At 39.9% G+C, this 14,891-nt stretch overlaps 1 protein-coding gene across 14 annotated transcripts in view; it reads left to right on the plus strand.

Annotated features, from left to right (window-relative positions):
- Positions 1 to 14,891, plus strand: part of FAM13B (family with sequence similarity 13 member B) — a 58,808-nt gene that overhangs the window by 24,756 nt on the left and 19,161 nt on the right. For 9 of the 14 annotated variants that reach the window (XM_036423280.2, XM_036423284.2, XM_036423287.2 and 6 more), the window contains 6 exons: positions 1,501 to 1,633; positions 4,907 to 4,971; positions 7,724 to 7,772; positions 8,179 to 8,323; positions 12,657 to 12,722; positions 14,141 to 14,351. In XM_036423280.2, coding sequence (XP_036279173.1) covers positions 1,501 to 1,633; positions 4,907 to 4,971; positions 7,724 to 7,772; positions 8,179 to 8,323; positions 12,657 to 12,722; positions 14,141 to 14,351 — 669 coding nt within the window. The remainder of the gene's footprint in view (positions 1 to 1,500; positions 1,634 to 4,906; positions 4,972 to 7,723; positions 7,773 to 8,178; positions 8,324 to 12,656; positions 12,723 to 14,140; positions 14,352 to 14,891) is intronic. The other 5 variants (XM_036423283.2, XM_036423285.2, XM_036423290.2 and 2 more) reach the window with 1 other exon arrangement.

A 14,891-nucleotide genomic window follows, 5' to 3' on the forward strand; every position in this document is an offset into this window, starting at 1 on the left:
TTTTAAAAACTTTTTACTGCTATTATGAGTTATAAAGTTGTTTTGTTATCTTTAAAAAACTATTTAAATAATGGGGTCTTATCGTAGAGATTTCTGGAAGTTTGTGTGAAAAGTGACTTTGTATGTAAATTATCTATACTAGTCTATACTAGTACATATAAAACACTAAGTGACTGTTATGACAGTATGACTGGTTGCTATGACACGCACTAACCACTAGCGCGCAGACGCTTAAAGCAGGAGCTTCTCCTGGCCCGCAGGCCCTAATTGTCGGATGGGGCCTGCTGGGCAACTTTCCAGTCCTTCCCCAGGCTGACAGGCCCTGATTGCCCGATCGGGGCTGGGCCCCAGGCTGGGACAGGGAACTGGGGAGTGGGTGGCAGTGACCAACCTCCTGCAGTGCCTGGGCTGGGGGCTGCAACCTCTCGCCAGCTACCTGGGGGTGGGGTGACGGGACGGAGGTGTGGTGAGAATACAGGCTGTCTGCCTAGCTCGCTCTCACTCCACCTGCTACTCTCCTCTGGATGCCAGGCCTTGCGCACTGGGGAAGCCTCCGTGCTCAGGTGTTGGGCGCCCATGAGGAGCCCGCCCTGCACCTGCGTGGCCTCTTCTGGGTGAGCCGGACCGCCACTGCCTCCCGTGGGTTCACACAGTAGCTGGTCTGCGAGGCCAGATGGGAGAGAGTGCACTGCTCTCACGGCTTCTGTGCGGTGCTGCTGGGTGGCCTAGAGGCCCACACTGAACCAACTGAACCCTGTCCTGTGGCATCCGGTCATGCTCACCGCTTCTCTGTGTGGGGACTCAGGAGGAGGGAGGTGTGTGGGGACCAGGTGCTGCCCAGGGCCCAGAGGTCAGATGGACCTGCCCTTCCATGCCAGGTGCTCGTGCTTTGATTGCCAGCCAGGCCTAGGGACTGAACGAATTTTGGCACAGGGTCTCTAGTATTATATATATGTATGTACATAGAAAATCTCTGAAATTGTTTATTAAGTCCAACACAGCCAGGTTTTCCTCCCAGAACATCAGATAAAGTATTGAAGGTAGCTAGCTTACCTTTACAGACTATGTTACATGAAAAATACTTTAAAAAAGTTAGACCTCTGTGTAGCAGGATCACACCAGGAGAAACAAGCAGAGATCTAGACAGATAGGTTACAGAGATAGGAGGTTGATATCATTCCTTGTGCATGTGATCATTGGCCGGGAATTGAATCTGTGACCTTTAGGTGCATGAAACAATGCTCCTACCAAATGAGCCACACTGGCAAGGGCACCATTCATTTTCAAAAGGGATAACAAACAAGGTAGATTCCTTACAACATGTCATGGAGAGACAAAAACTCAGTGCATTTAATGAAACTTGGGCAGGATAAAGGGAGTGGATTTTTATGGAAAGGGTGTATTTTCTTTAATAAGTAAAAGTTTCAGATCATTGTTTATTTTAAAGGCATTACATATTCAACATTTGACCTGATCTGATTTTTTAATCTTCATTTCTAGGGTTAATATTGCTGATGATGTTATTAATGCCGGTGAAAGAAGCAGAGACTGCTCAGAATCTGTGGCCAGCACTAATTTAGACAATGAAGTTATGCAGCAAGATTTTGTATTTGATGATGAAGAAAATAACCAGGTAAGAAATGCAAAGACTTAAAAAAAATTGTTAGGTGTGGTAAACATACAATTCTGATTGTTTCATTATTCCTTTGATAGCAGAAGCCATCTAGAGCAGGGGTAGGGAATCTTTTTTCTGCCAAGGACCATTTGGATATTTATAACATCATTTGAGGGTCATACAAAATTATCAACTTAAAAATTAACCTGCTATATTTGGTCAAAAATTTAATTAACTCACCCTTAATGTCTTGTCAGGATCCAATTAAATGATTTCATCATGTTTTAGAAAACAAAGGTTGCTGAAGTCTGTTTATAGATCAGTGCTTCTCACACTTTGGATCTCAGGACCTCTTTATATTCTTACACTAGAGGTCTGGTGCATGGATTAGTGTACTGGTGGGGCCAAAACAGGTTCTCCGACATTCCCCGAGGGGTCCCAGATTGTGAGAGGGCTCAGGCCACTGGCCTCTAGTATGCATTTAAGATGTTTGGTTAATCTCTTCCTACTCTCCCCCATCCTTCCTTCCCTCTGAGATTCATCAGTCTGTTCCATGTTTCCATGCTTGTGGTTTCTACTCCTGCATTGTATGCCCCCTGGTGGTCAATGCGTGTCATAGCTACCAGCTGGCTGGTTGCTTAGACTTTTATTTATACTGACTAGGGGTCCAGTGCATGAATTTGTGCATCTTGAAAGAAACTGGGCCACAAGGCTGCAGTGGGCACAGGGGCAGGTCTCGGCCCATACTCTGTGTCTCTGCCCGGCCCCTCATGGTGGCCTCCCGATTGCCCCTCAGGAGCAAGGGGTGTTAAGAGAAGCCTTCAGAGCAATTGGGGCCGGCAGCTGTTGCTTACATCTGCTGACAGTGCTGAGTGATCAGGACCAGCACCGGGCGCTGGCAGTGGGTATGAGCAGCAGCTCTGGCAATGGCTGTAGGTATGAGTGGGGCCAGCGCCGGCAGTGGGTGCGAGCAGTGGCTCTGGCGCTGGCAGCAGGTGTGAGAGGTGGTTGCCGGCCCCAATTGCCCCTCAGGAGCAGGGGGGAGGTGGAGAAGCCCTGAGGGGTAATCAGGACCAGCACCAGCAGCAGGTGAGAGCACCAGGCAGGACTGTGGTGTATGGGAGCAAAGAATTTTCATTAGGCTTGCCCTATCAGAGGCTTGCCCCGATGACAGCGACTGGCGCGGTGCCCTGCCTTGGTCTGGCATCCCTGCTCACCTGCTCCACCATCCTGCCATGGCTGACGCCCACCATGTTTTATGCTCTGCCTCCTGCTGCCGATGCCCACCTTGTTCTGCACACGCCCCCTGGTGGTCAGTGCATGTTATACTAACCTGTTCAGTTGTTCCACCATTTGGTTTATTTGCATATTGAAATTTGTGCATGTGGGGGGGTGGTCCCTCAGCCCAGTCTGCACCCTCTCTAATCTGGGATCCCTCATGGGATGTCTGACTGCCTGGCATCCCTCTCACAATCCAGGACTGCTGGCTTCCAGCCGCTCACCTGCCTGATTGTCCCTAACTGCTGCCTGCCAGCCCGATCACCCCCTAACCACTCTCCTGTTAGCCTGATTGATGCCTAACAGCTTCCCTGCCAGCCTGATTGCCCCTAACTGCACTCCCCTGCCAGCCTGTTGACCCCTAACTGCCCTCCCCTGATGGCCTTGTACCCCCTAACTGTCCTTCCCTGCAGGTTTCGTCCCTCCCAACTGCCCTCCCCTGCTGGCCTGATCACCCACAACTGCCAACCCCTGCCGGCCATCTTGTGGTGTCCATCTTGTGTCCACATGGGGGCAGCCATCTTAGACCTTATGGCCATCTTATGTGTTGGAATGATGGTTAATTTGCATATTACTCTTTTATTAGATAGGATTAGGGTTTTATATAGACTAGAGGCCCAGTGCACAAAATTTGTGCATGTGGGGAGGGGATTGGGCCTAAACCGGCAGTTGGACATGCCTCTCACAATCCGGGACCACTGGCTCATAACTGCTCACCTGCCTGCCTTCTTGATCGCCCCCAACTCCCTCCCCCGCACCCTCACCAGCCTGCTGTTTGGTTGTTTGGTCACCCCCTCACTAACCTGCCTGCTGGCCTGGTTTCCCCACCCAGCCTGCCGCTCAGTCGTTTGGTCGCCTCTTACTAACCCCCTATTGGCCTAGTTGCCCCACACAATCCATTTGGTTGTGATGGTTGCTTAGGCTTTTATTATTATAGATGTTATTGAGGATCCTTGGTTCAGTGGAATATTTTGTTCAGTGGTTAGAGTGTTGACCTGAGGACGGAAGGGTTGAGGGCTTGATTCCCGGTTAAGGGCATGTACCTAGGTTGTAGGTTCGATCCCCACCCCAGGTTGGGGTATGTGTGGGAGGCAACCAATTGATGTGTCTCTCCCATTGATGTCCTCCCCTCTTTCATTCTCTAATATCAATGGGAAAAAATCCTCTGGTAAGGATTAACAACAATAACGAAAAGTTACTGAGGATCCCATAAAGCTATTACTTACATAGGTATATTTATCAGTATTTAGTATATTAGAAATTAAAACAGAAATATAAAAATGTTTCTTAACTCGAACAAAACAATAATACACTCATTCAAGGTAACATAAGTAAGAAAATTACTTTTTCCCCCCTTAATGATAAGCAGCTATTTAGATTTTTTTATTTTGAGGAGTGTCATGGTTGTTGCTATAAATTCTTTTATATGAGGTGTATGAAGACAATTTAGCCTTACAGAGATAAGTAGTTGGAAAAGGGATAACTTTTAATAGCTCTTTCAGATAACTATGGACTGTCTTTCATATTAAACAAAATTGGGTCAGTTTCTTAAGAAACTTGAACCTTTTGTTGATTTCAGAGGTGGTGATAAAAAACACTAGGAAGTTTACATAATTTGTAGGAATGCACAGGACATTTGGGTTAGACTTGATAGATATTTATTATGGGAAGTAATAGAAATGGGATGGTATCACTAAACCTATTAGGAAATGGAGGATTGTTCTTACGTTTTTGAGATTCACAGTTGTATTTCAAATACCAACTTCTATATTTGAGACTCAGGAGAAGCAGAGTTGGCAAGTGGGACCACAAAATCATCTTTTTTGGAGGAGAGAATTATAAGGAAGGAAAAGGATTGTGATGGTGGTAGTAGTACCTATTACATAATAAGGTAGTGAGCTAAAGAGGGGCATTTGACTAACTTGTGTCTATTACTCTTAAGATTGGAAACTTCCTCTCATATATGAGTATTGTGAGCTCCATTAATACAGTGGTGTTTTTCTTTTTTATCAGTCTGTAGGTATACTGTTAGAGCCATGTGGTGACCATGGTGATAGTGAAGATGGCTGTCTTGAGAGGTAAGCATTTTTTCTTATTGTTGCTAATGAATTAATCATTTTGAGATTTGGAGTTCTTAAATTTGTGGGTGGAATTTTTAGATGACTCTTTTATATCATATATTTTAGATAATCTAAAGAACCAAGCTTCTTATTTTAATGGTAATGGGTATAGGTTCAGACAGTTATAACTTGGGAAACATTCAGAGGAATGAATACAGCCACCTTAGAGAAACTTAAAACTCAGTTGATTTGTAGAACAATTAGGAATTTATTGATACTCTGAATATATCTTTCAATGTATCATAGTCTTGTAACTATGCATCTCTAACTGAAAGATTGTAGTATATTTGCTTCAACAAATACATTTAGGATGTTTTTGTTCCTCTTCTCCTTGGTATGTCCCAGGACTATCTCTTTTATTTATTTTTTATATATTTTTGTTGATTTCAGGGAGGAAGGGAGAGGGAGAGAGAGATAGAAACATTAATGATGACAGGGAATCATTGATTGGCTGCCTCTTGCACATCCCCCACTGGGGATTGAGCCCGCAGCCTGGGCATGTGCCCTTGACCAGAACCGAACCCAGGTCCTTTCAGTCCACAAGCTGACGCTCTATTCACTGAGCCAAAGCAGCCAGGGCCCAGGACTGTCTCTTTAAAAAAAAAAAATAAACATATTGAGATAACATCATTAATATATAAGATTCAGGTGTATAATATATAATTCAGTATCTGTATACCACTGATATTTGACCCCTTTACCTAATTTGCTGTCCCCCACCCTCCTTCCCTTCTGGTAGCTACGATTCTGTCTATCTATCTATGAGTTTATCTTAGGTTGTTTTGTTAGTTGTTTGAATTATATTTTTGGGGGGGTCTTTTTCATCTGACTTACTTCACTTAGCTTAACCATTTCATGGCAGTTGGTGCTTGTTTCCCTTCTTGTTTACTAGCAGTAATGGGAAGGGGATTCCTTGAGGCAGTGAATATTTCAGCCATATATAGTCTCCAGAATAATCCATAAGAGGCTCTTTGAACAGAAAGAAGATTTCTAGAATGTTTTTGTTACCCTTTTTGTAATTCTTTAAGATGTTGCTAAGAAGTGTATTATAATTTTCTTAGGAAAGATAATTGGTATTCTGAAAACAAATCAGTAATAAAGATGCAGACTAGATTGTAAATACTGAGAAATTCCAAATAGCATTATTAATTTGGTGATAGCCTGTTGGCAAGGAAAAACTTAATGCCATTGTCTTTTTTAATTGTGAGTAGGAAACCTGTTCTCTGAGGGTAAGTAAATTCTTTGGAGCCATGTCTCTGGAGTGTCCCCATACTCTGAAGGTCCACAGATTTCCTGCTTACAGCAGTTCCTTGTGCTTCCTTTCAGGAGGCAGGAATGATCCTCTTCCAGCCCAGGGAGTATTGGAGCTATGGGCTGAAGATATAAGATTAACAGCATTGACAGGCATCCCCAGAATGATGACATCTGGATTTGGTAGAACAATAAGGATCCATTTAGTGAGGACTCAATCTTTTTGGAAAAAGCTCTTTCCTCTTCAACTTGTGTATAGGTTAGCAAACTTGTTTTTAGATCAAAGAGTTTCTTGGTTAGGTGGATTTTACATTCTGTATGTTTAACACATGTTTCTCGAATTTAGTCTGTTAGGGTAGAATTTAGCTTATCCTACCACTTGTTCCCACTCTAAGCAAAGGAAGGCTTTTGAGCTTGCCAGGGAATTTAGTTGTTTACATGTTCAGCAAGAATAAGGTAATTAATTAGGTATATGAGGAGATGACTTGCCATATTTAGATCAAGACCTGTTTTCTGAGTGCTTACCCTGTTATGGCAGGGTAGAAGTAGCACCTTTGCATATCATTGTAAATTGCCACAGTGTCTTTGGGGAGAAGAATTTTCCCTCAGTAACTGTATTTTTAACCTAGTACGATACTAGTTGCTCTGTTGACAGGTTATTTAGGTAGAGGTCCTTTGTGATAGTTTGCTGTTACACTTGTTCTAAATAGGGGTGGTTTTTGTGGGAAAATAAGAAGTGAATTGAAATAAAATTTCCTATTAAATGTTATGATATTTTTAGGAAGGAGAGGTTTAGAAGTTTTCATTGTGATAGAACACAATCAGACTTAAGATAATAGGACATAGCTATACCTTTCAAAAATCATCTTTAAAAGAAAAATATATCTCAGAGTGAGGGAATATAGAGCTGTTTGGTTAAAACTAATATTTATTTTACAAAATCTTTTGTATTATACATTTAGTTCTAATATTTTTTATTTTCTTTCTTTTTTTTAATCCTCACCAGAGGACATGCTGAGAGAGAGGAAGACAGAGAGAGAAACATTGATTGGTTAGTTGCTTTCCACATGTGCTCCCGCTGGGGATCAAACCCACAGTCCAGGCATGTGCCCTGAATGGCAGCCCTTTGGTGCACAAAATGACGCTCAATCATCTAAACCACTCTGGCCAGGCTTATTTTTCTTTTAAGTTTAAAAAAAATTTTGGGGGGTGTGTGTGGTTGTATGGGAAGGTGGTGAGTGTTACTTAATTTTTCTAACCTGAAGTGATTCTGTGGATCTTTTCAGTAGTGTGTGATTTTCAGATATAGGGCTCCAAAGAATGGGAATGTGTCGAGTTGTCATTCTTCTGTCACATTGTAAATGCTAACTCTATGGGGAAGACATGAATCTAGGTAAGAAATATGCAGTGATAGTAACCTATTTATTCTTAAGACTAATAACTTCATTTGTATTTTTAGGAAAGAACATTTGTCATTTGACAGTGATAAATTGTCGCACTTAATTCTGGTAAGAATTCTTTTTCTTTTATGTTTCTTAGAAATTTGACTAGGCTTAAGCTACCAATTATTATATCTGGCTTTTAACTTTTGAGTTGTATAGATTTCAAGGAGATTTAAAATATACTCTGACCAAATGTTTTACAGTTAAAGTAGCACTTAATATGCCACTTTTGGTTACAAGAAACTTAGTTATGAAAATACTTTCCTGAATTTGGGGTCCAAACATTGTTTCCCATTAAGACATATAAAACTGCAAATTTATATTTGAAAATATTGTGGATGGTGGGAATGGGGAGCTTATTGTATAAGCACAGTAAACTAATGAATATCACACAGGATATATGCTGGTTGTCTGTAAGCTGAGTATAAAAAGCTTCCTAGATGAGAAATGTATTCTTTATTTTAAAATATAGGACTCTTGTAGCAAGATATGTGATTTGAATGCCAACACTGAATCAGAAGTGCCAGGAAATCAAAGTGGTGTTCAAGGAGAAGCAGCATGTGTCCAAATTCCACATTTAGATCTGAAGAATATTTCTGATGGTGATAAATGGGAAGGTAATTTTACCCACACTAATTATTTTTCTGATAATGTTCTTTGTAAATGAAGTTTTCCAAGCAGTTATGAGATTACTAGCATTTTTCTGGACAATCTTATTGATTTTTATTTTCTGTTTTCTTTTTCATATGAGTGAATGGTTTTACTCAAATGCATTAATGAGATCATGGGGCAACTATCTCTTATGAGCTAGACCAGTGGTCGGCAAACTGCAGCTCACGAGCCAAATGCGGCTCTTTGGCCCCTTGAGTGTGGCTCCTCCACAGAATACCACGGCCTGGCAAGTCTATTTTGAAGAAGTGGCATTAGAAGAAGTTTAAGTTTAAAAAATTTGGCTCTGACTAACTGGTTTGGCACAGTGTATAGAGCATCGGCCTGCAGACCAGGGTCCCAGATTCGATTCTGGTCAAGGGCATGTGCCTTAGTTGCGGGCCCATACCCAGTGGGGGCGTGCAGGCGGCGGCTGATCAGTGTTTCTCTCTCATCGATGTTTCTGACTCTTTATCCCTCTCCCTTTCTGTCTGTAAAAAAATAATAAAATATATATTTTTTAAAAATAAAAAATTTGGCTCTCAAAAGAAATTTCAATCGTTTTACTGTTGATATTTGGCTCTGTTGACTAATGAGTTTGCTGACCACCACTGAGCTAGACAATCTTATCTGATCCATTAGCTTTGAAGATAAATGTTAAAACAGAGTGAAAAATATAAAATCACTCAGAATAGGCTTTTGTTAATTGTTAAATTAGGTAATATTGACCAGTCTTTAAAAGCCCAGTATCTTGAGGTCTTGGGGAATTTCGCCATATTAAAGAGGGGAGTTTTATATATATATGGCTTCCTGTTCTTTATGATCATTAAAAAAAAATCTTCAAGGGCATTTCTGTGCAAATACTGTACCATATCCCTGTTAAGTTTGGTTATAAAGTTCGGGAGCTAGGTCCTAGCAATTTTAAAATATATATATTTTATTGATTTTTCTACAGAGAGGAAGGGAAAGAATAGAAAGTTAGAAACATCAATGAGAGAGAAATATTGATCATCTGCCTCCTGAACACCCCCTAACTGGGGATGTACCTATAACCAAGGTACATGCCCTTGACCTTTCAGTCCACAGGCCAACGCTCTATCTACGGATACAAACCAGTTAGGGCCCCAGCAATTTTTATAAAGGAGAAAAGTTTGAATTTAAATTAAAAAAACAAGACATCTGGGTACTTCTATTTCATTATATATGAGTTTGTTTTTTTATTAAAAAAAAAAAAGCAAAAGTTAATAAATATGGAATTCAAATGATTGATTTGCATGTTTAAGGGGATATATACTAATATTTGCATTTTACTTTGACATTCATGAAAAAATAAGATGGTTAATGGGGTAGATAAATGTTATAAAGCATATATAGTCAAATGCTAATGGTGGAATCTAGGTAATTGATATGGGTGTTCATTGTAAAATTCTTCAAACTTAACTGTATATTTGTAAACTTTCAAATAAAATATTGGGGTGGGGAGTGCTAGCAAGCAACAATTTTGGATCCAGGAGTCCTTTTGGATCATACACCTTCCTTGATAAAGAGACAGTGAGACAACTCAAAAATCTTAAATAAAGTTACATATTTGTTCACTTGGATGAAGATCCCTTGGTTATCTCACCTTTGGCAAGTTAGATAATAACATACAGTGGCAATGACAAGAGGAATTGCAATGCCAATACCAATCCCTTTGCCTCCTCCAGTCAACTCACCTGATCTTATTTGGAGTGTTTTTATGTATTTATTTTTAAGATATAGCCAGTTTTTAAAGTCCCAGCCATGTCATTGTCTGTGCCAACTTTTACTGCTGTCTCCCACTCCCCCTCTTATTTTTTTGTTTAGATGTTTTGTATGCCCCCCAGTGGTACATTATGTTTCTTAACTTAGACTAATACACAAATAGGGAAGTTGTCTTTCATTTGCTATATTCTGGGTTATTCAGGATGTTTAGAATTTATGAAGATGTTCCTCAGAGTTAGGGGATATGTTAGCATCCTGGTGGCAGTGAAAATCAAATGTCTTTCTTAGTTATTTATCCTGGCATAGTCACTGAAAAGGATTGATGGTCAATAGAGCATCCCACAAGCCACAGTAGGAAAGGAGTCTCTGAAAGATGAGGCTGGGATTCTGACACGGGACTTAGGCTTCTTCCTCATGGAGAATGCAGCCCTTTACAATCCAATGCTGAAGGTCCTCCTCTTAAGTATTAAGCATAAAAGAGCAATTATTTTTCATCATCTGAAGAAATAGGACATTGTCTAGCTTCAGCTACTACCTGGGGATTTCCCAAAGAAAACCTAATGCTGGCCTCTTTTTGTTTCTGTGTCAGAATCCGCCGCTTAACAGCTGGTGTTATGGAAGGGGGGTAACATATGGACTACTGATCCCCGATTTTCAGTGCCCAAGGTGCCCTGTTATCTACCTGAGTTATAGCCTTGAGAAATCCATGTAGTTCTCCTTCTGGCACTTCCAGGAATAGGAGTCAGTGATTTTTCAGATATCTGAGTGAACGTCTCATTTATGAACCCTGTATGTACTTGGGAGAGTGGCCATTAGCACACCATGTTGTTCCTTCCAACTTTGCCACCAACACAAAGATTGATTTTCTGTGTAAAGTTAGGATGTCCTATACAGTAGGTCCTTGGGTTACGTCGGAGTTCCTACAGCACTATGTAATGTGATGTTTGCCGTCGGAACCCACCTTCATAAGCACCTATGTCACTCATATGGAGCACATACACAGCAGTAATGAAGTGAAACAGTAAAAAAAATTTAAAAGAAAGATAACAATTCCTGACTTTTACTTGTGGTAAATAAATAATAAAAACGTAAAGCACACATGTACATACGTCAAAATGATGGAACTTTTTTTTTTTTTAACAAATAAATGGGAGATGGTGACATAACCACGAAATGACATATGTAGAGTCTGACATAACCCAAGGACTGCTTGTATAATAAAAGCCTAATATGCTAAGTGTCCAGTTGGCTATGCTAAATGTTTGGTTGGCTGGTAGGATGTTCAACCAATCAAAGTGTAATATGCTAATTATATGCTAAGGCCACTCAACCGATCGCTATGATGTGCATTGATACCAGGGGGCAGATGCTCCAACCAGTAGGTTAGCTTGCTGCTGGGGTCCAGCCGAGTGAGAAAGGCCAGACATGCCCTGGAGCCCTCCCACAATCACTCACCTGCTGGCCAACATCCCGAGTCCTTCCTTAGCCCCAATCACACACCAGTGAGGTCCCTCAGCCTGGCCTGTACCTTCTTGCAATCCAGGAATCCTAGGAGGATGTTAGAGTGCTGGTTTCGGCCTGGAGGATGTCAGAGAGCTGGTTTCAGCCTGATCTCACAGGCCAGGCTGAGGGACCACACTGGTGTAAAAATTTGTGCACCGGGCCTCTAGTTCTAAATGTCTTTGTGAACAGGCAGAATTATTTTAGACCCTAGATACCTTAGAATCAGAGACAAACCTTGTCTAGAGTAACTTTTTTTTTTAATATATATTTTTTATTGATTTTCACAGAGAGGAAGAGAGAGAGAGAGAGTTAGAAACATCGATGAAAAAAGAATCATCGGTCAGCTGCCTCTTGCACACCCCCCACTGGGGATGTGCCTGCAATCAGGGTACATGCCCTTGCCCGGAATCGAACCCGGGACCTTTCAGTCCGCAGGCCGACGCTCTATCCACTGAGCCAGACCGGTCCCGGCTAGTGTAACTCTTAATAGAGAAGTGGGGTGACTTCAGATAGAAGTCCACCTCTTCCTGTGTGTGTGTTTCTTTTTTGTATTGCTCCAAGTATGTATAGTCAACAGAATGTAGCTGGTAAGCAGGTAGCACATATCTACCCACTGGTATGAATTTGTAGCAGCTGTTCAAAAGGTCTTGGCTTTTAATGGAAGTGGATAACATTTTTCCTTTAGATTCTCTCCAGCTAACTCTTGAGTGGAAAACAGCAATCAAAGAACAATCAAAGATAGATATTTTTTGTATTAAATCAATTATACTAAAAAAAGCTTCAAATAGTACCTGGTTAAGAGTTTTATGTTTGAGTTTTAATTAAACAGTACTCTGATTTCTTTTGCCTTGCTTGCTGAAATGCAAATGTATGTTTGTGTTTGTTTTTAAAGTTTGGTTAGTAATTTCTTTGGATAAAGTTTTTGAATGGAATGCCTAACTGGTTTTAGGGAAATATTTTTGGTATCTTTGGCTTGTGTTAGTTATGTGTATGGTTTGTTCTGACTGTGCTGTGTTCACTTTAGTATTTTTTGCCATTTTTTTTCCATTTTATTAGCGTCATGCCCTATCACTTTCCCCCTCATTGATTTCAAAACAATGCATCTGCAGAGAGATGGGGAGGGTAAGTATGGTTCACCATAGTTTAGTTTTTATGCCTTTTTATGGTTCACTTTGTTTGCCTTTTTTATTAGCCCTTCTCCTGCTGTCCCCATATGGTTGGAAAACAGTTCTGGGTTAAAAATGGTACCCAGAAAAAATGGTTTCTGTTATTTCTATCTTTTCTTAAAATAGGAGATTTCCTGTAAAATGTTTGCCAGTTTCTTATATGCTGGGAAGCAGGTACAAGGGTTGCTTTGAAAATCACTTAATTGCTGGGTTTCTTGTGGAAAGGCACGCTTTGTATCTTTTTAGTGTTCAGGTTGATCTTAGCTTTAAAAACTAACAAAATTATGTTTTTATTACCCTGAAAAAACTGTAATGCTTTAAATTGCTAATACATAAAATTAGAAACTAAATTACTAAAGTAGCAATCCTTAGCTATTGAGTGAAGAAAAAGAAAATGTCATTCTTGATTTTTGACATTGTCAAGCCATCTTTGCATCCCAAAATACTTTAAAACTTGTTGTTGTTGTTAATAACCATGGCATAAAAGTTTTAAATTGTAGTTTTAAATGAAGTTAATGTGTAGATAGAAAAGTATCTCCCCTTCCCCACAGATTTCAGTAATACTTGAAAGTTGATTTTATATTTGGAATATATTTATGGACCGCATATTTATCTCTATTTATATGTTATTAAGCCCTATATATGCAAAGATATTAAATGTCATTGTAGTTTTATTTGAAAACACTGGGTAACCAATAAAATACATGCGATTAAGAAAGACGTGTTATTAAATTATGTCTTGATAATACTGTTGGGTGTTTAATTATTAAAATATATATTATGCATCGGAATCCTGTAACAGAAAATAACCACCACAGTTTAATATTAGGCTAGGTGCTATTAGGTGAGTTAGCTACTTGTTTGGAAATGTTAGAATTCATTTGGAGTCCGAGAACTCCATTTGGTGAGTGTTCTGTATAGCTTGGGGAATAGCTTCCACTTCTTCACATAGCCACTGACAGTGAGGGACAGTTTGTTCACCTGGCAGCATTTGGCTAAGTTAAATTCCTGCCTGAGGACTTCTGAGTGTTTCTAAATGAAGACTTTACCATACTTGAAAAATAACATTTCTATAATTTTAAAGAGCTTGACAGTGTCCTTTCTTACTTTGTGACTGGGTTCAAAAATTTAAAGTATAATTCCTTATATGAAAATAGAACTCTAGGCTTAAAAATGAAACTCAGGCAATTTTAAACCATAGTAGGCTTTATGAAGATACTAGTATCCCTTGTTTTTTTTTTTAAACTATCATAAATATTATATGAATCACCGCATAATGATCTGATCTAAAAGACATATAGCTGATGTTGTGTGACTTCTTTTCCATGTGGAACCAAGAGACCCATGGCACTGTTCTTTGTGTTTGTTTTACAGAGCCATTTCCTGCTTTTAAGTCTTGGCAGGAAGACTCTGAGTCTGGGGAAGCTCAACTTTCTCCACAAGCTGGAAGAATGAATCATCACCCCCTGGAAGAGGACTGTCCTCCAGTATTATCACACCGTAGTTTAGATTTTGGGCAAAGCCAGCGTTTCTTACATGATCCAGAAACATTGACTTCCTCATCTAAAGCAATGTCTTTTGCTAGGTATATGATTTTTATGTACTTATGAGAGGAAAATAATTCCTATTATTTACCCTGGTCCTTTGAAACTCAGGCAGTGAAGTTCAAAGCTTTCTCATATATCATGAAGCACATTTTTGTAACTTAATTTTTTGGATCCCTAAATTCTGGATTCATTGGGGAATACCATTTGGGATTTGTTCTCTAATAGAAATTTTCTCACAGTGTATTTATTCATTTAATCATTTATAGTTGAAATACAGATACCTGGAAGGGAAGCAGCAAACAGAGCTTGTCAAAATTTTGAATTAAATTCTTTTTTTTTTTTTTTTAATTGATTCTTAATGTCAAAGTCTTTCCTTTGCAGAACACAAAGAGAGCTCTGAGCTGCAGGGTATCTTTGTTTTTGCCTTTGCCCAAACAACTTTTGAATGATTTAAAATTGTTTTAATCAATGCTACATTAGCTAATTTTATGGCCTAGAACACTACAGCATAAGTTTCTTTTTCTGTTTTTTAGTATTAGGGATATACTTCTTGGTTATAGTATCATTTTTATAAGGGC

Source organism: Pipistrellus kuhlii, unplaced genomic scaffold, assembly GCF_014108245.1.
Source record: "Pipistrellus kuhlii isolate mPipKuh1 unplaced genomic scaffold, mPipKuh1.p scaffold_m20_p_8, whole genome shotgun sequence".
NCBI lineage: Eukaryota > Metazoa > Chordata > Mammalia > Chiroptera > Vespertilionidae > Pipistrellus > Pipistrellus kuhlii.